The following is a 23,506-nucleotide window of genomic DNA, read 5'->3' on the forward strand; positions in this document are numbered from 1 at the left end:
ATAGCATCGGTAATACATGGGGCTTTCAAATGTAAACTAATTCATGAGCCCAGTGTGATCGGTTGCTATGGGAGATTAACATATATATAGGCTACCTGTGTTGGCAGGTGATAAATAAATTACCACAGCTGGCCGTGGATGTTTTTAAACCACTAAAATTAAACAACTGAGTATGATGGGCCAATCAGGGTAACCAGAGTAGATTATGCAATGTTTTCAGAGAAGCAGGTTGGATCTGCAATGGTTTGATTCTGTGGATAGCCAGGGTGGTGGAGATCAAAGGGCTTTAGTCATCATTTTCACAACAGTTCTAACATTTTGGGTCATTTTTACATCAACATACGTTCTGAAAAACAAAAAAAATGCAATGAGATTGAAAAACAAAAATTGTCCATGTATTCCATGGAGTTGTTGTGGCCTTTTTGAAGCCAAATCTAGTGTTGATACATGTTCTAATACTATCGAGTTGGCAACTGCCCTTGTGACACTCGCAATGGCCAGAGGAAGTTCCGGTTCTTCAATGATAAAATGATAAAAAAAAAATTAAAAAAACATAGCGTTATATCCCTGAATGTCTCCGTTTCTGGAATACCAAAGTTTTTGTCAAATAGAGCGAAGAGGCGTGGAGTCGAGCAACCGGGTTTGGTAAAGTTGGGAGATGAACTCCCGACCAAAAGCGTTGGTAAAAGCCCATCTTCTAGTTAGGTACTAAAGACGGGGCTCCACCAAAACAGGATGTATGGTTTGCATCTGATTTTCCGTTTTTAAAACAGAGACGTTTTGAGACCTGCTTTTCTGGAGACGTTTTTGGAGGGTCTAAAATATAGTGCATAGCCAGAGGAGGGGAAAAGCTTGATGAGGGGGGGAAATTGGAACAGCTGAGGGGAATCCTTATCGAAGGCTCCAAATTGTAAATCACATCATTAGCCATAATCTCAGCCCCCACCCACCCGTTAAAACCAATACCAGAAAACAATGTCAAACTGTAAAAACTTCATGTTTGCACACCCCTTGACTGAGGGCGTCAAAAATAATGGCACGAGAATGCGCGAGTCTCGAAAGCGAAGAGTTGGGTCGTAGCGATGAATGTTTCCTGAGACGTTTTTTTTTCCTCTTTCCTTTTTTTTTTTTTTTAAATACAGTGTAGGTAGCACACCACAAACAGACAATACAACAGACAGGGGGAAGGGGGGGGGGGGGGGATTGCAACAGTATTACAGTGGATTGTAGACATTACAGTAAAAAAAAAAAAAAGGGTTTCCACAACTGACATCAGTGTCACACGCTTTATATATATATGTGTATATATATATACTGTATACATGTAGGCTAAAAAAAGTTATGAAAAAAAGAAAGAAAAGGCATGCGTTTTAAATATTCTGTCGACACCGCAAACCTAAAAAGGGAAGTGCTTTTAAATACGTTTCTTTTCTCTGATATTCATATTGTCAGGGATTTTTCTTAATATGATTTAAAAAGGTCAAAATTTCGGTAGAACAACAACGGTCACAGTCACATTTGAATAGCAGGGGAAACAAGGGAAATACACAGAAACTAAGAAGGCAGAAACACTGGTTTGTGAATGGCCTTTTTTCTTCTTTTTTTCTTCTTCTCGTTGGCATACTCAAAAGTCCCCCCCCCCCCTCCCCCTCCTCAGGATAAAAAAAAAGTTCCAATACCAAACACGTCGTCTGAATGTTCTGCAGTGGTATTTTTAATTTTTTTTTATATAGTGTTACAGAGGAAAATCCGTTATTCGTAGAATGTGAAACTGAGGTATACCTTGTTGAGAGAGGTTCATGGTAGTTCTAACGAAATGCTGCGAGGCAGAACTGGATACATAACCTTGATTACACTTGTTTTCTCTGTCTCTCTCTCCGTCTCTCTCTCTCGGTTGATATATATATACAGCAGCGATACACAGACATTCAGAAGCTGTTTCTTATTGGCATTACAATAGTCATTCATAGAAACACAAAAAAAAACAGCAAGTGTGTCTAAAAACCAAGTTGCCCTTTTTTTCTTTATACTGAAATGAACTGAACTGTGTTTTGTGAAGGATTCTTCTTCTTCTCCACGCCTCCATTTTTCTTAGAAGAAATCTGAAGTTTCTCCAGGAAGTAAATTGTTTCCTATTTTCTAAAAAAAAAGAAAAAATAAAATAAAATAAAAAAGAAACATCAGCCAAGGGTCAACCTTAAAATGACTTTGTCCGTTTTTGTCAAGGTGCCGGACACCAGTTAATCCTGTGAGGGAGCGTCGCATGATTGAGTCTCCCAACACCCCCCCCTGTGTTTAACAAGGAACCAGGTGCTAATCGTTAGGCACGTGCGTCGCCGAAACGCTACAAGAACCCGTTAAAGAACAGGAGAGATCGTCCCAAGTCAGGTGCTCCTCGGCGAGGCCTCGCGTACAATCAGCGGCAGACGTGCTAAAAAATGAGTCCCGGCCTCTTTTTATAATTTTTTTGCTCAAGAGAAATGAGTCCGTGGGGGAAGGGGGGGGGGGGCTCCGTCCAATCCGCCTGCCCTGACTGACCGGGTTCTCAGTCTAGTCATAGACTGGACTCTTTGGGGGGGTAGTCCACGTTGGTTACCATGGTGACGACCGTGACGATCTCCTCGGGCGCCGTGACGTTGCCCAGCCGCTGCATCTGCACCACGCGCTCCTCCACACAGCCGGCCGACAGGCGCGCCTCCGCCTCGTGGTCCCAGCACTCCTCGATGGTCTCGCAGAGCATGGTGAGGCCCTGGCCGGGGGGGGGGGGGGGAAGAGGAAGAACAACAGAGCACGCGGTTAAGTTGAGACACACGGCTGTAACATGACAGAGCATGGTCAGGGGGGGGGATAACAACTAGGGGTGTAACGATGCATCGATTAATCAAAATGCATCGATTCTAATGTGTTAGAATCGATGCATCGATTTGAATATGTTAGAATCGATTATAATCTAAAGTAATCAAGAAAAAAAAGAAAATTATTATAATTTCTTTTTTTTATGTTTTTCTTTTGTGTGTATTGCTTTTATTGGCCTATAGTCCATTCATGCTGAGTGAATCAGTTCCCCCAGCCACATTTGTGTATACATATTTTTTTGGGGGAATTAACTGATAGAAAATTAATCGAAAATTAATCGAATCGAATTGTGGTCAAATGAAGAGATTTCATGATGCATTGAATCGTTGCCTGAATAATCGTAATCGAAATTAATCGTTGTGAGGTCGCATTGTTACACCCCTAACAACAGATCATAGTCAGGCCCTGGCCAGGTGGGGGGGGGGGTAACAACAGATCATAGTCAGGCCCTGGCCAGGGGGGGGGGTAATAACAGATCATAGTCAGGCCCTGGCCAGGGGGGGGGGGGGGGGTAACAACAGATCATAGTCAGGCCCTGGCCAGGGGGGGGGGGGTAACAACAGATCATAGTCAGGCCCTGGCCAGGGGGGGGGGGTAACAACAGATCATGGTCAGGCCCTGGCCAGGGGGGGGGGGGGGTAACAACAGATCATAGTCAGGCCCTGGCCAGGGGGGGGGGGTAACAACAGATCATGGTCAGGCCCTGGCCAGGGGGGGGGGGGGGTAACAACAGATCATGGTCAGGCCCTGGCCAGGTGGGGGGGGGTAACAACAGATCATAGTCAGGCCCTGGCCAGGGGGGGGGGGGGGGTAACAACAGATCATAGTCAGGCCCTGGCCAGGGGGGGGGGGGGGGGGGGGGGTAACAACAGATCATAGTCAGGCCCTGGCCAGGGGGGGGGGGGGGTAACAACAGATCATAGTCAGGCCCTGGCCAGGGGGGGGGGGGGGTAACAACAGATCATAGTCAGGCCCTGGCCAGGGGGGGGGGGGGTAACAACAGATCATAGTCAGGCCCTGGCCAGGGGGGGGGGGGGTAACAACAGATCATAGTCAGGCCCTGGCCAGGGGGGGGGGGGGTAACAACAGATCATAGTCAGGCCCTGGCCAGGGGGGGGGGGGGTAACAACAGATCATAGTCAGGCCCTGGCCAGGGGGGGGGGGGGTAACAACAGATCATAGTCAGGCCCTGGCCAGGGGGGGGGGGTAACAACAGATCATAGTCAGGCCCTGGCCAGGGGGGGGGGGGGTAACAACAGATCATAGTCAGGCCCTGGCCAGGGGGGGGGGGGGTAACAACAGATCATAGTCAGGCCCTGGCCAGGGGGGGGGGGTAACAACAGATCATAGTCAGGCCCTGGCCAGGGGGGGGGGGGTAACAACAGATCATAGTCAGGCCCTGGCCAGGGGGGGGGGGGGCGGTAACAACAGATCATAGTCAGGCCCTGGCCAGGGGGGGGGGGGGGGTAACAACAGATCATGGTCAGGCCCTGGCCAGGGGGGGGGGGGGCGGTAACAACAGATCATAGTCAGGCCCTGGCCAGGGGGGGGGGGGGTAACAACAGATCATAGTCAGGCCCTGGCCAGGGGGGGGGGGGGGGGGGTAACAACAGATCATAGTCAGGCCCTGGCCAGGGGGGGGGGGGGTAACAACAGATCATGGTCAGGCCCTGGCCAGGGGGGGGGGGGTAACAACAGATCATGGTCAGGCCCTGGCCAGGGGGGGGGGGGGGTAACAACAGGTCATGGTCAGGCCCTGGCCGGGGGGGGGGGGGGGGGGCGGGGACAACACACATACGGGTAAGTGGAGACACGTGGCTGTTTGGCCCGCTCGCGAGGGCATTGCACGCCACCCACCACAGGGCACGGTGGTGGTGGCCAAAGACGGCGAGAGTCGAGAGAGACCAGACACCATTAGCAGAGATAATCTAGTGTTACGGGACGCGGCGAGCAGGAAGTAGCCGGACAGAGGCTGAAAACAGATACGATGACGGACACTGATAGTGCAAAAAAAACCTGTGAGAAGATGGCCACTCAGCAGCAATTTGAGACAGAAATTGCCACTATCTTCTAGACTGGTAGAGGGGGGGGGTCTGGCCACAAAGACAGTATCATTCTCCAATCGATGGCAGTCTGCTCTGGGCTGCTGTTAAGAGGCTCTGCAGGCAGGAGGTCTAAACCTTGGCCAGAGAACACAAACAAATGAGGTAAGGTTGTAAGGCTGTCCCCGAAGCCTGTTTTTGGGGTTCGAACTTCATCAGGGTTTTTCGACCGAACGTTCGAACCTTCGTTTTCTTTTTATATATCCTCAAACTAAATCCTCAATTTGAATTTGAGTCATTAATCTGATTAAATTAGTATTTTTATATTATTAAATCAACTTTCCAGCCCCAGACTCAGCCCAGGGAGAAGCCCCAGCCCAACTAAATTAAATCAACTTTCTTTAATGAATATAACTCAGTTTATTTGAATACTATAATATTAGTGTAGCCTAATCTTTATCTGCAACTGTGAAGAAAACCCCCATTGGTTTAAACAGAATTAATATAATACAAAAATAAAAAAAAATATATATATAGCATATATATATTTTTTATAAAAAATAAAAAATTCAAATGTTGATTTAGAATTCAAATGCCAACGTAACGAACGAAGGTTCGAACGTTTGGGCTCAGCCCTATAAGGTTGTGGAGTGGGCTACACGGCTGGGAGAGCCATGCAGCACAGAGTCAAGTGAGCCTGGAGCTACCCTCAGCTTCGGTTCAGTTCCGGTTTCAAGTCACAGCGCTTCAGTCCATGCGGCTTCTTTGGATATCTTCCTTTCAAGGTCGAGTTTGTCCTAGTGGGCTATATACATCCTACAATTTTTTCGTAATTTTCTTATTAACCTTTTTTTTTTTATTCCATTTGTGCAACTATGACTTTTGGGTAAAAGAGCGAAGTGATTCTGGGTAACGTAGTCCACTGGTTCTCATGGCGAGGTCCCCCAGGGGTTCTTGAAAGGGTTCCAGGGGGTCCCCAGAGAAATGGGGAATCGTCTAATTACTAGGGGTGGGAATCACCAGTTTCATCACGATACGATACGATATCGATTCTTTGGACAACGATACGATATTTGCCGATATCACAAAGTCTGCCACGATACGATACGATTCGATTCAGGTGCCTGCAATCGATATGAGACGTTATTATGTGCCCATTTAACAATCAGTCACATTTAGATCAACTAAAAAAAGGCTACGGAAATATAAATTGATGTTTTTATTTTTGAGCTCTTCCAGACATTTAAATGAAAAACAATCTATTGTATTTAATACAAATAGAGCTCCTGTTCACTGTAAAGTGCCACGTTTTTATATATTGAGCTTTAAACTTTAAGTAAAATGTTTTGGAACTCACAACACGCAAGCTAAAACCCCTTCCTCTCCCAAACCGTCCCTACAATTGTTTTATGTTGCATGATGATCATGTTTAAATATCAACATTATCTGTCCATCCTCAGTAAATAATATCAATATAATAATACTCCTCACTTCATCTGGTATTTTCACACACACACACACACACACACACACACACACACACACACACACACACACACACACACACACACACACACACACACACACACACACACACACACACACACACACACACACACACACACACACACACACACACACACACACACACACACACACTCTCCGTTTCTCTCTCTCTTAGCTTAGTTAGCTTAAGCAGCTAATGTATCGTTAATTTACGCGACGTGGGCATAAAAGAATGGCGACGATGCAAAGCATGTTAGATGCATTTGACCCGTTGCAGGGAAAAAACTGCACAGACTTATATCGGGTCTCAAAATAGACGACTGAAGCCCTGCTCTCGCTCTGCTGTACAGAGCTAAACGGAGTTTCACAACACTGGCCGCGGGGCGGATATGACGTCGCCGTCGCCGGATTTTCAAAATAAGAGTATCGCAATATGAATTGATCTTTTTACGTTGCATCGATCCTATTTGATTATTGATAATAGATCGATATATCGATCTGGATCGATGTATCGTCCCACCCCTACTAATTACACTATTATTTAATTGACTAGAAGTTAGCCCAGTGAGGGAATGTATAAGAATGCCTCTTCCAATCACAAGTTTCATTCTCCATTGTCCTCTCGCCAACCACAGAATAGACAAGATTTGATCAAACGAAGGTCCGCAGCCTAATGTGTATCAATTTGACATGAACAGGGTTGAGAACCACTCATGTAGTCAATTCACCACGCATACAGTCAACTCACCACTCATGTAATCAACTCACCACTCATGTAGTCAACTCACCACTCATGCAGTCAACTCACCACTTGTACAGTCAACTCACCACTCATACAGTAAACTATCCACTCATACAGTCAACTCTCCACTCGTACAGTCAACTCACCACTCGTGCAGTCAACTCTCCACTCATACAGTCAACTCACCACTTGTGCAGTCAACCCTCCACTCATGCAGTCAACTCACCACTCATGCAGTCAACCCTCCACTCATGCAGTCAACTCACCACTCATGCAGTCAACTCTCCACTCGTACAGTCAACTCACCACTTGTGCAGTCAACCCTCCACTCATACAGTCAACCCTCCACTCATACAGTCAACTCACCACTCATGCAGTCAACCCTCCACTCATACAGTCAACTCACCACTTGTGCAGTCAACCCTCCACTCATACAGTCAACCCTCCACTCATACAGTCAACCCTCCACTCATACAGTCAACTCACCACTCATGCAGTCAACCCTCCACTCGTACAGTCAACTCACCACTCATGCAGTCAACTCTCCACTCGTACAGTCAACTCACCACTCATGCAGTCAACCCTCCACTCATGCAGTCAACTCACCACTCATGCAGTAAACTCTCCACTCATACAATCAACTCTCCACTCATGCAGTAAACTCTCCACTCATGCAGTCAACTCACCACTCATGCAGTAAACTCTCCACTCATACAGTCAACTCACCACTCATGCAGTAAACTCTCCACTCATACAGTCAACTCTCCACTCGTACAGTCAACTCACCACTCATGCAGTCAACCCTCCACTCATACAGTCAACCCTCCACTCATACAGTCAACTCACCACTCATGCAGTCAACTCACCACTCATGCAGTCAACTCACCACTCATGCAGTCAACCCTCCACTCATACAGTCAACCCTCCACTCATACAGTCAACTCACCACTCATGCAGTCAACCCTCCACTCATACAGTCAACCCTCCACTCATACAGTCAACTCACCACTCATGCAGTCAACTCACCACTCATGCAGTCAACCATCCACTCATGCAGTCAACTCACCACTCATGCAGTCAACTCTCCACTCATACAGTCAACTCTCCACTCGTACAGTCAACTCACCACTTGTGCAGTCAACTCACCACTCATACAGTCAACTCACCACTCATGTAGTCAACTCACCACTCATGTAGTCAACTCACCACTCATGCAGTCAACTCACCACTCATGCAGTCAACCCTCCACTCATGCAGTCAACTCACCACTCATGCAGTCAACCCTCCACTCATGCAGTCAACTCACCACTCATGCAGTCAACCCTCCACTTGTACAGTCAACTCTCCACTCATTAGGGCTGTCTTAAATACTTCGAAGCTTCGTTCGATGGCACAAGCTTCGAACATTAAAAAAAAATCGAAGTTTAAAAAATAAAATAAAAAGAAAATATATTAATTTGTTTTAAAAAAAAAAATCATTTTTTTCTTTTTTACTTTTTTTTTTTTACTTCGGTGTGTGTGTGTGTGTGTGTGTGTGTGTGTGCATGGGGCCATTGGGTGGGGCCGGGGGACAAATACACTGGAGGAAAGTAACCCAGCTCAGCACTGCCCAAATTATATCATCACTATTGCCTGTTTGAAGGATATCATCCTCAAACACATATACACCACCTACACGCCTATTCTCAGTCCTTGCCCCACAATGGTGGAATGAACTACCCACCCCAGTTAGGACAGCCGAATCCCGTCCAATCTTTCGCCGTCGACTAAAGACGCACTTCTTCAACCATTATCTGAAATAAAATTAAAAAAAATAAAATAAAAAAAATCTAACCCTAACTAACCTTACTGTCATGCACTTGTCCTAATAAACTAACCTACACTGTAACACGCAACACTTTGATGAATATTGTTACTCAGCTGATAGAGTTGTATCCTTCCTGATGACCTGTCGTACAGAACTTGTAAGTCGCTTTGGATAAAGTGTCAGCTAAATGACTAAATGTAAATGTGAATGTAAATGCCTTGTAGAATTCCACACATAAGAAAGAAAGATACTGGGATGAATAAACAAAATAGGAAATAAAATGTAGAAATGCATGCAATACATAAATAAATATGAATCTCCATATATGAAATAGAACATTTAGATAAGGTGCTACTGAGATGTTTTGGTGAGTTCTTTGTTTTTTTGTGGAAGTAGCCCTTCTTAAAAATGCATGAACATTCACTGATAATTGGTCTGTAGTGGAGTCTACAAGGTCTACATTGCCGGACCTTGTAGACTGACATAATTCTGTGCATAGTTTAGTCTACACAGGCCATATTTCAAATAATCAAAATCTTACTTCATTCATCTTAAACATTCTTGATTTGGGGGATTGGTAGTTCCCATGAAATCTGAAGTTGTTCAAACGACAACAGCGATCCACCTTGAATTAAATCACACAGCCGCTGTGTCACAGTCACGAAAGGGGCTACTTAATTCATTAATCAAATCCACTTTATTTATAGAGCACATTTAAAAACAACAAAGTTTACCAAAGTGCTGTACAAGTCCCACAACATAAGATAAAAAAAAAAAAAAAAAAAAAAAAATTATTCGAAGCTTCGAATTAAAATCGAAGCTCGGCCCCGAAGCTTCGATTGCCAAAAAAAATTCGAAGGTCAGCCCTACATACAGTCAACTCTCCACTCATACAGTCAACTCACCACTCATGTAGTCAACTCACCACTCCTGTAATAAACTCACCGCGTGTTTCTGCCAGCACTCCCTCAGTGTGGGCCGTAGCTTCTTGTGGACCACCACCTCCTGCATGTCATCTAAAGATGGATGCTGGCCCACCTCCTCCTCAAAGGGGAGCATGTACTCGTCTAGTGGGCCTGGATGGAGGGAAGAGGCACCGTTAGAACCGCTATAGTCCTGTCCATTAACCCTTGAGGCCCAATTATACTTCCGGGTGGGCCATCGAGTCTCCTTCCTCCCACCATCATACCTACCCATTGTCATCATTGTCCGACATGCAGTTATGTTTGGCTACAGCTGCACGTAGACCTTGCGGTGGACGCTAGCGGCACTACACTCAGCGAAGCATCGGCACCACTTTCACGTTTGAGCATAAAACAAGCGTTACAGAGACCCACCATAGACCCCATTTTTGTAAGGAGGGGGTTAGGGGACGATAAAAGGTCAACAGTAGATGCCACATAGAAGTGGTGACATCATCTGCAAGCTGGGAGCCTGAGATGCAGCTCAGCACTGTGTGTCAAGTTCTTCTAGTCATACATCTGTAATAAATTGTGTTTTATTTAGGCGGCCATTAAAATTGTGAACGTTTAGAGTGTAAAAGTGCTTAGAACATAATGGCATAATGCGTGTGATGGCCATTCTCATGCTCAATTATGTCTCATATGTCTCATCAACCCATTTCTGGGTTGATACCATTTGTTATACAGATTTGGTGCAAAATATAACCATTTCTGACCACTGGAGAATTGATAAACATGGTAAGAAATACCACACTAAGACACCAAGACCTTGATAGAAGAAATCATGCTGTGGCTTGGCATGAACGACTTTTACAGAAGATTTCTATAAGAATTGCATTTTTCTGTGATTGGATGGTGAGCAGTTCTGTTTAAGAAATTGATCAATGTATTGTCAATATACCTAGGAAAGCCATGAATCCACTGAATTCCCTAGGTCTCTAGTTTGTGGTTGTAAAGTTTCACAAGGCTGTGGTTATCCTAGAGGTCAATAGGTTATTTTATACAGTGAGGTCAAGTTTAAAAAATGGTGTCACTACAATGAAATGGCTACTATGGGGACCAACATCATCACACATGAATACAATTGGGCTCATTGGATCCAATTTCCAGTCATAGCCAATCTATGCAATGCATGACTGTTTGGGGACCTCAGTCTGCAGAAATAGTACAATATATCATTTTTAAAATCCAATCCAATCCAATCCAATCCACTTTATTTATATAGCACATTTAACACTTTGGTTGCCTAAGGTTAAATTCATGATATACCATAGATTGCCAGCGCTATTTGTCTATGGAGAAAGTCCCCTTCTTTGCAGGGCTATAACTTTTTAAATTCTATTGCTACATTGCCATTATTAGGGCCCATTCAAAGTCCTATATGTATTGTTCATTGTGTAGCAACGTTAAACTTTTTCATTCACATATTCATAGTAAAGTATGGTCTAATGTATAAGTATGTTTTCATCTCTTTCTGCAGCTTTCTCCAGAACGTGATATATAGCCCCAAATGCATTATATTGATGATGAAATACAGTTTGATGGCAATCAGCGCGATATAAAAAATTCCAACTAGACGTACTTCTAGAAGTTACTACACGTCATCTGATGTTGACCGGATGGGCGAGGGGGCGTTTATAATTCCGTGGGCAGCGTTATACCAATCATCTAATGTGGGTCAAATGTTGATAATAGCAGTTAGTATCGAACACGGTAACGTTACACGCTGAAACTCACCCCAGTCTCCGCGCACCGTTGGGCGATCATCGTCGAGTAGAAATCTTATCATTATGGGATATATTTTTACCCGGTCCATCTCCAGCTTGTATAATGGTATATACGTCCAAATCATGTTGTTTATCGAGTTATTGCCAATCGATCACCGTGTAGCGTGACGAGCCAGAGTCCCATGAACTATAGCGAGCGCCCGGAAGTACTACGGTCGTCATGACAACCTCTATTCAACATCCTGTTTGGCGATTGCGCCGATCGGCGACCAGATGGCGCTCCTGAACCGCCAGAGAGCTCAGTGGGTCCTGCTGGTGGATCTCAGGCCAGCGGAGGGGACATATTAATCCGATCGCAGATTTTTGTAATATTGATATAAGGACGCTGTACAGCGTCCCCCGGCAACTTGAGCATGGCCAGCAATGACGTGAAAAGACGTTTCATGGCAGTCAAAGTGTTAAAACAACAAAGTTGACCAAAGTGCTGTACAAGTCCACACACATAGGATAAAACATAACATAAAAATTGAATAAAAGCACACAATAAAACAGTACAATGTGTCACATAAAAAAGGCCAGTCTCTCAAAAACGGTTTAAAAAACAAAAGCCAGAGCAAATAAGTGTGTTTTGAGGCGTGATTTAAACACCTGCAGAGTGGGGGCCTGCCTAACATGCAGTGGCAGCTCATTCCAGAGCTTTGGGGCTGCCACTGCAAAAGCACGGTCCCCCCTAAGCTTCAGCCTGGAGTTTGGAACGGCCAAGAGGAGCTGGTCAGAGGACCTGAGGGACCTTGGAGGAACATAGGGTTCCAGCAGGTCTGAGAGGTAACCCGGTGCCAAGCCGTTCAAACATTTAAAAACAAACAGTAAAACCTTAAAATCAATCCTAAAACGCACAGGAAGCCAGTGGAGGGCAGCCAGCACAGGGGTAAATAGGCAAGAATAACATGTTTGTACTGTGTGGTTTTTGCCCAAAGCTGCATGAGATTAGCATGATAAAGTGCATGGCTATAAAGGGGGGGGGGGGCACGTGGCTGTTTGGCCCCCTCACGAGGGCGCTGCAAGATATCTTGAGATGAGAGGTCAAGGGACCCCTTTGAAAATGGCCATGCCAGCCCCTCGCCTATCTCACCCGACACGGTTGCTACCAATGGATTCCTTAGGCGGTCTAGTTACATACGACACCAGTATCTCCACTTGACTCCGAGGCCACCGCAGCCTCTGAAAGACAGTAATGTGGGGCAGAGGTCGCTGAAGGGTTCATATGAACGGAGGAACACGAGAGGGGACACTCGTATACCTGCTCCTCCCCCCGGCGGCCCGTTGAAAAGGGAAAATCCCTAAAATAGAATTTGCAAATCGCTGCTGTCAGATGAAAACCTCACAGCTCCAGTTTTGGTAATTTTTAGGGATGTTCGATATTGGCTTTTTTTCTCTCGATACTACTCTACGGAGCCATACTAGAAACCATACTAGTGGTGTGGTCATCTGTGGCCTGGTCGGACGTACAACACATGGTTGTGAAGGTCAAGGCCTTGGATTCTTGGCACGTATGACGGTGTGTTCTAGTACATAAGACGCAAAACAAACACAGGCGCATAACCACAACCAACATTCCACTGCGGCGTGGGACTGCGAGGCCAGTCAAGACATGCCGCTGTGACGTCGCGCCATACATATAAACTTAGACCTCGCTTCGCTTGACACAGGCACATGGGACAGACACGCCCTTGCACACAAATACTCTTCCCCGCGCGCCTGCCGTCTTTGAGCTCGCGCGCGGAACAGCTTACCGTCGGCGGCCTTGCAGCGTGCGGCCAGCTCCCACAGCACCAGGCCCAGGGCATACATGTCTATCCTCAGGAAGGCGTCCCGCTGGAAGTTGATGGCCCCCTCTAAGACCTCCGGCGCCATGTACCTCCTGGTGCCCACCTGGAGAACGGGGAGAAAAATAAATAAATAAATAAAACGGGTTGAAAGGTGAGAGGGGCTGAAGGGGGACATGTGTGGTCTGATTAGGGGGTGGGTATCGAACCGTGACACGTTTTGAGCACGGAGCGGATCGCGTTCGTAGCAGCGAGTATTGAAAGGTGTCAAGCCTTGTTCTCAGCGGGTTCTTGATGCCTTATACACAGGGAACAAACTTAACTTTTTGACTTACCAGCCATTTGGCTGGTAGATTTTAAAAACTACCAGCCGGGCAGATTTTTTACTAGCCAAAAATCCAATTAGTATTTATATTGTAACGTTTGGCCACTTTAAATAATTGAACAGAGAGAGAGAGAGGTAGATAGATAGATAGATAGATAGATAGATAGATAGATAGATAGATAGATAGATAGATAGAGAGAGAGAGAGAAGGCAAGCCTGAAAACCTACCTGTTCAAAAAGGCCTTTGACTGTTAGCTTTTTATTTTAATTTGATTGCGCTTTTGTTTTTAAATTGTCTGTTTATACTATGTTTTTAATTAACTATGTTCTATTTTTATCTTATTTTTATTCTGTATTTTATTTTATTTGTTTTACTAATAACTATTTTATTTAAAATTTTTTAACTGTTTTAACCATGTAGTGTAGCACTTTGGGATCCCAGTGAACAAAAAGTGCATTACAAATCCAATCTATTATTATTATTATTATTATGTGTGGCTGCCCCCTGGCGGACATCTGTGCTCTACTGAGTGCACCTTTCTAGTCTAGAGAGAGAGCGCTGATTCCCCGTAGCTGAGCAGGGTTGCATTTTGTCAACACAAGTTGGAACCCTGGAGGAAGCGATATAAGGAAACGAATTGCTCCGCTAATCGCTCATGTTGACCCCGCCCCCAAGTCGCTCTCCGCTCGCTCACCTTGAATCGAGCGCTCCCCGCGCCACATCGCTCGGCAGATTTAAAAAAAAAAAAATTGGAGCATGGTGTAAATTAGCTCAAACTACAACAGTCTACACCCCCTGGGCCCCTTAACAATTGTTTGTATTGAGCCGCATTGTAATTGTACCCATTCTGCAATGTTAAATAACGTTGTTTATCCATTCACTAGCTCTATTAACCCTTTAATCGCCGTTGACGCTTTTCAGCGTCATTCCCCGCCATGCTTATTCTGCCGATGGCGCTGTACAGCGTCATTGATATCAATATTTCAAAAATCTGTGATCGAAATCATATTTCTCCCCCGGAGACATTATATGTACTGGTGAGCCCCTGTCAACTCTCTAACGGTTCAAGAGCGCCATCTGGTGGCCGATCGGCAGATCGCCCAGGGCATAAACAGGGAAGTGGACGCTGGTGCTCATTTCAATTTGGTCCGATCACTCGCTATAGGTCCCGGGACTCGAGCACGACACAATGGATATCGATCCGGTGCCAATAACTCGATAAACAACATGATTTGGACGTATATACTATTATACAACCTGGAAATGGATCGGGTATTTCTATATCCCATAATAGAAAAAATTCTGTTCCACGCTCATCTCCCAACGGCGCGAGGAAGCTACAGTGAGTTTCAGCGTTATTTTGTAATGTCTTCTATACTAACTGCTCCAATGATCATATCACCCACACTAGATGAATGATATAACGTTGCCCACGGAATTATAAACGACCCCCCGCCCATCCGGTCAACATCAGATGATACGTAGTAACTTCTAGAACCACGTCCAGTTGAAATATTTTATCTCGCGCCGATTGCTATCAAACTGTATTTCATCATCAATATAATGCATTTAGAGCTATAAATCACGTTCTGGAGAAAGCTGCAGAAAACGATAAAAACATACTTATACTTTAGACCGTATTTTAGTATGAATATGTGAATGAAAAAGTATAACGTTGCTACACCCTGAACAATAGATATAGGACTTTGAATGGGCCATGGTAATGTCAATTTAGCAATACAATTTAAAAAGTTAGGGCGGCTAGGTGGTGTAGTGGGCAAGGCACTCGCCACCAATGTGGAGACGCTGGGTTCGCGTGTTCGAATCCAGCTCTCCACATTGTTTTCAGTTTAGCTGGTCGTCCGCAGTAATACACATTGGCCGTATTACGGGGAGGGAAACTGAAGGGTGGGGATCGGGCGTTGTGGACAGCAACTCCGACAGGTCGGTTGGTGCGCCTGCGCAGTAGAATCAGGAAGTGTCGGGGGCAGCGTGAACCTCCCACGCGTTACTCCTCGCCACCGAGAGATCGAGCTGCGCAGGTGAAAAGATGCGACTGCTGTTACCTCAAGTACCGGAGGGGACTTGTGCTATGTATGACATAGTCCACATTGCAGCCGGCTTGTGGGAGGCAAGAAACAGCGTTCGTGACAGGGGAGGGTTGAATTGGATGATACGAAATTGGGATGGGAGAAAAAAATATAGAAAATGGGAGAAAAAGTGGATCAAAAAAAAAACTATTTAAAAAGTTATAGCCCTGCAAAGAAGGGGAACTTCTCCATGTTAAATAGGGCTGGCGAGGGATGGTAAATTATGAATTTAACCCTGGCGATCAAAGGGTTAAGCGATGATAGCTAGCCTAGCCACAATGCTATGGTCGCTGCCATTAACGTTAGCATGTAAGCTAACGACAACAACAATGGCGTCAAAACTTTTTCTAACAGGATGTGAGTGACAAAGCCTGAACAGGATATCACAGGTTCACCCTTCTCATTGGTTGAAAATGGCCTTCATGTTTGTACATCGCCAGCTGTTGCTTTGGCATTGTACTACATGTATATTACATCAGTGTTAAACCACTGTGAGCGGCCTGGAGGGAGTGGATTGGAGCGGAGGAGAAGCGGTAGATGCAGTGTATTTTGTTAGCCGCCAGGTGGCGGGCAGACCTTAAATTCTAATCGCCAAAGAATAAATCTACAAGTCAATGGCGCTGGGCGTGTAACTATTTTGTACCCTGCTTATACAGTATTGTTTTTGTTGTTTTATTGTTTGGCCAAAGTGTGAAAGTCAAATAAACGCTCACACAGCTCAGTTTCCATGTCTGATGACGTCCATCAGCATAACTCTACACTGAACTCTACACTGAACTCTACACTGAACTCTAAACTGAACCCTACACTGAACTCTACACTGAACTCTACACTGAACTCAACTACACTGAACTCTACACTGAACTCTACATTGAACTCAACTACACTGAACCCTAAACTGAACTCTACACTGAACTCTACACTGAACTCAACTACACTGAACTCTACACTGAACTACTGAACTCAACTACACTGAACCCTAAACTGAACCCTAAACTGAACCCTACACTGAACTCTACACTGAACTACTGAACTCAACTACACTGAACCCTAAACTGAACCCTAAACTGAACCCTACACTGAACTCTACACTGAACTCTACACTGAACTCTACACTGAAGCATCAACAGGTTTTGTCTCATTTTGTTAAAAAGAACAGAAAAGGTTATTGTAGAAATTAAAAGCATGTTCACACTCAAAGTAAAGGCATTGAAAATAGTCTCTCTTTGTATCCCAGCCTCCCAGGTAGTGGCATCGGCCCTGGTATCCAATACCCAGCCCTAGGTCTAATATTGGTTGGAGTGTCAGTTCACATTTATGTCTCTCTCTTTTTCCCCTCTCTTTCTCTCAATAACTCAGGCACTGCGGGTCGTATAACAGAAGCATGGTCCCAAAAGAAAGCAATGAAAATCTAAGTTTGACTCTCATTGGCATCGATTTTAATATGTGCCGCATGCAATCCCTGTTCTTTCGGTGACTTCAGATGAGGACAAACACACATTATCATCATTGCTTTCTTTTTTTATGACAAGGAAACAAGCGATATTAGCTTGAGATACAAAGTCCAATCACGTTTATGCCGTCTGGCGGCTGTGCACCGCGAGACGAGAGAGTCTCAAGTGCTAGCGGCTCGGCCCACCTGTCCGTGTGTGTCGCCCGCCGACTTCCCAGCCTCGAAGCGCAGCGCCAGGCCGAAGTCCGCCACGCAGGCCGACAGGTTGGACTTCAGGAGGATGTTCTTACTCTTGATGTCCCTGTGGGGAAAGAGAGAGACAGAGACAGAGAGAGAGACAGAGACAGAGACAGAGACAGAGAGAGAGAGAGAGAGAGAGATCCAAGGATAAACGTGAGGAAAACGTGATTACCAGAAGATTGCTCTACCTCCTGAGCCACTGTCGCCCCCTCTAACTCGTGCTATTAGGGACGAGTTAGACCAATAGGAATGAAGTAGCCTATGTATGTCCCCTTCGTAAAACCTTTACCTTACAAAATACTATATTATGTATATTTATTACATGGCGTTTTCACATTCGCCGAAATGCTTGCTTGTGATTGGTCAATAGCCCCCCGACAGCGGTCATTATTTTTCAATAATGACCGCTGTGGGACAATAATGACCGATGTGCGCAGCTGTTCGCAATCAAGCCCACATCAGTGCAGCAAATCAGACACACCTGCCGCGGCTGCACTGACAGCGGAGTGTGTGTAGATTACAGCGGAGCCAGAACAGAGGCTGCCCGCGATAATAATAATCACTTTACAGAGCCACAGAACAACTGCGATTTGTCAAATGAATTAGGTATATTGTTAGTAAGTTAGCCATGTAATAAGCGGGATAATGTATAGCTTTACTCGGTCATTGTCGCAAAATAATTGACCTTCACTGACGTTTAAAACACCTCGCCGAAGCGGCTCGGTATTTTAAACTACGTGTCGGTCAATTATTTTGCGACAATGACCTCGTAGCTATACATTATCCCTTACATATTTTTAATACTCAGACTTAAAAGGAACACGCCAGCCTTTTGGGAAATTCGCTTATTTGCCATCTACCCTGGAGTTAGACAAGCAGATACATATCCTTTTCTTCTCTGTGCATGCATTAGGCTTAGGGAACAGCCGTACCGTTAGCCTAGCTTAGCATCATTCACTGGAAGTAGGTGTGCCAGTGTAGCCTAGTTCCCGACAGTCACGAAATACACTCCAAAACGTTCCTGTAAACATGTTGTGACCTGTGTATTTATTACCACGTGGAGAAATAAAAATAAATAATTAGACATTTTCGTTTTCCGGGTCCTGATAGGGTGAGCCCAAAGGTACTCAAAACCTGTGCCTCTCAGCTGTGTGATGTGCTCCAGCTCATATTCAATATGAGCCTGAGGCTGCAGAGAGTCCCGACACTGGAAAACCTCCTGTGTGGTCCCTGTCCCTAAGTGCCCGCGTCCCAGCACGTCCAAGGACTACAGGCCGGCGGCTCTAACCTCTCATATAATGAAGACCATGGAGAGGTTAGTCCTGGAGCAACTCCGCCCGGTGATCAAACCCCACTGGGGGTAGAGGATGCTGTCATCTACCTGCTGAACCGAGCCTACACTCACCTAGACAAGCCGGGGAGCACTGTGAGAGTCATGTTCTTTGACTTCTCCAGTGCTTTTGATACCATAAGGCCTGGGCTGCTGGGTGAGAAGTTGGAGGCGATGCAGGTAGAGGCCCCCCTGGTGTCCTGGGTTGTTGACTATCTGACGGGCAGACCACAGTACGTGCGCCCTACGGAGCTGTGTGTCAGACAGACTGGTCAGCAACACCGGGGCCCCGCAGGGGACAGTCCTCTCTCCCTTCCTCTTCACAGTCTACACCAACGACTTCCACTATTGGTCAGAGTGCTGCCACCATAAGAAGTTTTCTGATGACTCTGCGATAGTGGGATGTATAAAGAACGGTGACGAGAGGGAATACCGGGAACTGGTAGTGGACTTCGTCACATGGTGCGATAAAAACCACCTGCAGCTAAATGTGGCAAAGACCAAGGAACTGGTTGTGGAGCTGGGGAGGAGGAGGAGTGCACCTGTGACCCCCGTTTCCATCAGGGGAGTCGATGTGGACATGGTTGAGGAGTACAAATACCTCAGTGTGCACATCGACAAAAAACTGAACAGGAAGTCCTTCATTCCGACAGCCATCAGACTATACAACGCATCACTGTGCCTCACTGCATCACTGAGCACAGAGTGACAGTTACCATCTTCCTGGACTCTTACTTTTGAAACAGCACTGTGCAATATTACACCTACTGTAGACTTCAGTATATTTTTACTGTATATTTTATTCTATTCTTAGGCAATTTGTTTTGTTATTCTTATTCGTGACTTGTCCTGTCTAAATGTTTAATGTTGAGCGATTTGCAGTGTCAAGTATTTCTATTCTAAGCAGATATATACTCACTCGGAAGTTCGGAACAATTTCTTGACGAAGCACTGCTGCCTGGGCGCAGTGATTTCATCACCTCAAAAGCCCTGTTTTTCAAAAAGCAACAGGGATTTGAGGTGATGAAATCACTGCGCCCAGGCAGCAGTGGTTCAGCAAAAATTATTCCAAGTATATATAGGAATCGAAAATGTGTAATTATTATATATATATTTTTTTTTAAATCTGCACGTGGTAAATACACAGGTCACAACATGTTTACAGGAACGTTTTGGAGTTAAGTGCAATGATATACAATCACATACAGTAGATTGTTAAGTAGATGAGTGCAAGACAGATGTAAGCATGTTGGGGGACCTTAAACACCGGGTGAATGCTGTGACATCTGGGTATGGTTGGTAAGTTTAGTCTTTTCTACATTTACATTTAGCCGACGCTTTTATCCAAAGCGACTTACAAGTTCAGATCAGCAGGAAGGGTACAACTCTGGCAGCTAAGTAACACTGTTCGTCTCGAGTGCATAGTAATAAAGTCTAGTAGACACTTTGCCAGATCAACAACCACAGTCTAAAATTCCTTTTGGCTGAAAAGAGTAATGAATTTATGTGGATGAAGAGAAAACTGTTTCCTGTCCATCACCTCCCTCCCTGTCCCTCTGATAAAATAAGACATAAAAAAAATATAATAATTAAATCCACAGTAAAAGGTAAGTACTAATTCATAGTATGCTCATGACCTGTCATGCCCTCCAGTATGGCACGATGCCACAGCTCATTGGCCACAGTTGACATTTAATGATAATCACCTGGTACTTAATCACTATCTCCTGTTTGCCTGCCAAGATATCTGCAACGGAATGCTGCGAGTAGAAGAACTAGTTTCATACTTTCCATCCCATCACTTTGGATGTAGCAACGGTAATCGTCTTAACCAATGACATTAGGAGTTAGGTCGACAAAACAGAAGGGAATAATGTGGGTAAGCAAAGCAACGTACATCTGAATTGGAACTGAATGATGGTACATGTGCCCAGACTGAGATGGCATTGGCGTTAAGACCCCCTGTCTTTCTGGAACTACATGTCATCCCTGTTGGGATGGATCAAATCCCACCAGAACCTTCTCTCCTGTGTCTCCCCTACTCTGTCTCCCTCTCAGCCTTCCTACCGTCTCAATAAAGAACCTTCTCTCCAGTGTCTCCCTCTCAGCCTTCCTACCGTCTCAATAAAGAACCTTCTCTCCTGTGTCTCCCTCTCAGCCTTCCTACCGTGTCAATAAAGAACCTTCTCTCCAGTGTCTCCCTCTCAGCCTTCCTACCGTCTCAATAAAGAACCTTCTCTCCTGTGTCTCCCTCTCAGCCTTCCTACTGTCTTAATAAAGAACCTTCTCTCCTGTGTCTCCCTCTCAGCCTTCCTACTGTCTCAATAAAGAACCTTCTCTCCTGTGTCTCCCTCCCAGTCGTCCTACTGTCTCAATAAAGAACCTTCTCTCCTGTGTCTCCCTCTCAGCCTTCCTACTGTCTCAATAAAGAACCTTCTCTCCTGTGTCTCCCTCCCAACCTTCCTACTGTCTCAATAAATAACCTTCTCTCCTGTGTCACCCTCCCAACCTTCCTACCATCTCAATAAAGAACCTTCTCTCCTTTGTCTCCCTCTCAGCCTTCCTTCCTACTGTCTCAATAAAGATCCTTCTCTCCTGTGTCTCCCCTACTCCGTCTCCCTCTCAGCCTTCCTACCGTCTCAATAAATAACCTTCTCTCCTGTGTCTCCTTCTCAGCCTTCCTACTGTCTCAATAAAGAACCTTCTTTCTTGTGTCTCCTACTGTCTCCCTCCCAACCTTCCTACTGTCTCAATAAATAACCTTCTCTCCTGTGTCACCCTCCCAACCTTCCTACTGTCTCAATAAAGAACCTTCTCTCCTGGGTCACCCTTTCAGTCTTCTTACTGTCTCAATAAAGAACCTTCTCTCCTGCGTCTACCCTACTCCGTCTCCCTCTCAGCCTTCTTACCATCTCAATAAAGAACCTTCTCGCCTGTGTCTCCCTCTCAGCCTTCCTTTCTACTGTCTCAATAAAGATCCTTCTCTCCTGCGTCTACCCTACTCCTTCTCCCTCTCAGCCTTCCTACTGTCTCAATAAAGAACCTTCTCGCCTGTGTCTCCCTCTCAGCCTTCCTTTCTACTGTCTCAATAAAGAACCTTCTCTCCTGCGTCTACCCTACTCCGTCTCCCTCTCAGCCTTCTTACTGTCTCAATAAAGAACCTTCTCGCCTGTGTCTCCCTCTCAGCCTTCCTTTCTACTGTCTCAATAAATAACCTTCTCTCCTGCGTCTACCCTACTCCTTCTCCCTCTCAGCCTTCCTAATGTCTCAATAAAGAACCTTCTCTCCTGTGTCTCCCTCTCAGCCTTCCTTTCTACTGTCTCAATAAAGATCCTTCTCTCCTGTCTCCCCTACTCCGTCTCCCTCTCAGCCTTCCTACTGTCTCAATAAATAACCTTCTCTCCTGTGTCACCCTTTCAGTCTTCCTACCGTCTCAATAAAGAACCTTCTCTCCTTTGTCTCCCTCTCAGCCTTCTTACTGTCTCAATAAAGAACCTTCTCGCCTGTGTCTCCCTCTCAGCCTTCTTACTGTCTCAATAAAGAACCTTCTCTCCTGTGTCTCCCTCTCAGCCTTCTTACTGTCTCAATAAAGAACCTTCTCTCCTGTGTCTCCCCTACTCCGTCTCCCTCTCAGCCTTCCTACTGTCTCAATAAAGAACCTTCTCGCCTGTGTCTCCCTCTCAGCCTTCCTTTCTACTGTCTCAATAAAGAACCTTCTCTCCTGCGTCTACCCTACTCCTTCTCCCTCTCAGCCTTCCTACTGTCTCAATAAAGAACCTTCTCGCCTGTGTCTCCCTCTCAGCCTTCCTTTCTACTGTCTCAATAAAGAACCTTCTCTCCTGCGTCTACCCTACTCCGTCTCCCTCTCAGCCTTCCTAATGTCTCAATAAAGAAACCTTCTCGCCTGTGTCTCCCTCTCAGCCTTCCTTTCTACTGTCTCAATAAAGAACCTTCTCTCCTGCGTCTACCCTACTCCTTCTCCCTCTCAGCCTTCCTACTGTCTCAATAAAGAACCTTCTCGCCTGTGTCTCCCTCTCAGCCTTCCTTTCTACTGTCTCAATAAAGAACCTTCTCTCCTGCGTCTACCCTACTCCGTCTCCCTCTCAGCCTTCCTAATGTCTCAATAAAGAAACCTTCTCTCCTGTGTCTCCCTCTCAGCCTTCCTTTCTACTGTCTCAATAAAGATCCTTCTCTCCTGTCTCCCCTACTCCGTCTCCCTCTCAGCCTTCCTACTGTCTCAATAAATAACCTTCTCTCCTGTGTCTCCCTCTCAGCCTTCTTACTGTCTCAATAAAGAACCTTCTCTCCTGTGTCTCCCCTACTCCGTCTCCCTCTCAGCCTTCCTACTGTCTCAATAAAGAACCTTCTCGCCTGTGTCTCCCTCTCAGCCTTCCTTTCTACTGTCTCAATAAAGAACCTTCTCTCCTGCGTCTACCCTACTCCGTCTCCCTCTCAGCCTTCTTACTGTCTCAATAAAGAACCTTCTCGCCTGTGTCTCCCTCTCAGCCTTCCTTTCTACTGTCTCAATAAAGAACCTTTTCTCCTTCGTCTACCCTACTCCGTCTCCCTCTCAGCCATCCTAATGTCTCAATAAAGAAA

At 45.5% G+C, this 23,506-nt stretch overlaps 1 protein-coding gene across 1 annotated transcript in view; it reads right to left on the reverse strand.

Annotated features, from left to right (window-relative positions):
- Window positions 1–1,621: 1,621 nt before the first annotated feature.
- The window catches only part of acvr2aa (activin A receptor type 2Aa), a 98,709-nt gene continuing 76,824 nt past the window's right edge, over window positions 1,622–23,506 (reverse strand). Inside the window, exons 6-9 of the mRNA XM_084314377.1 lie at window positions 17,524–17,638; window positions 13,436–13,574; window positions 9,899–10,029; window positions 1,622–2,749 (exon numbers count right to left, since the gene is read on the reverse strand). Of these exons, the coding sequence (XP_084170503.1) occupies window positions 2,555–2,749; window positions 9,899–10,029; window positions 13,436–13,574; window positions 17,524–17,638 (580 nt within the window). The 3' untranslated portion in view covers window positions 1,622–2,554. The remainder of the gene's footprint in view (window positions 2,750–9,898; window positions 10,030–13,435; window positions 13,575–17,523; window positions 17,639–23,506) is intronic.

This window comes from Notolepis coatsorum (genome assembly GCF_963971535.1).
Source record: "Notolepis coatsorum genome assembly, chromosome: 5".
NCBI lineage: Eukaryota > Metazoa > Chordata > Actinopteri > Aulopiformes > Paralepididae > Notolepis > Notolepis coatsorum.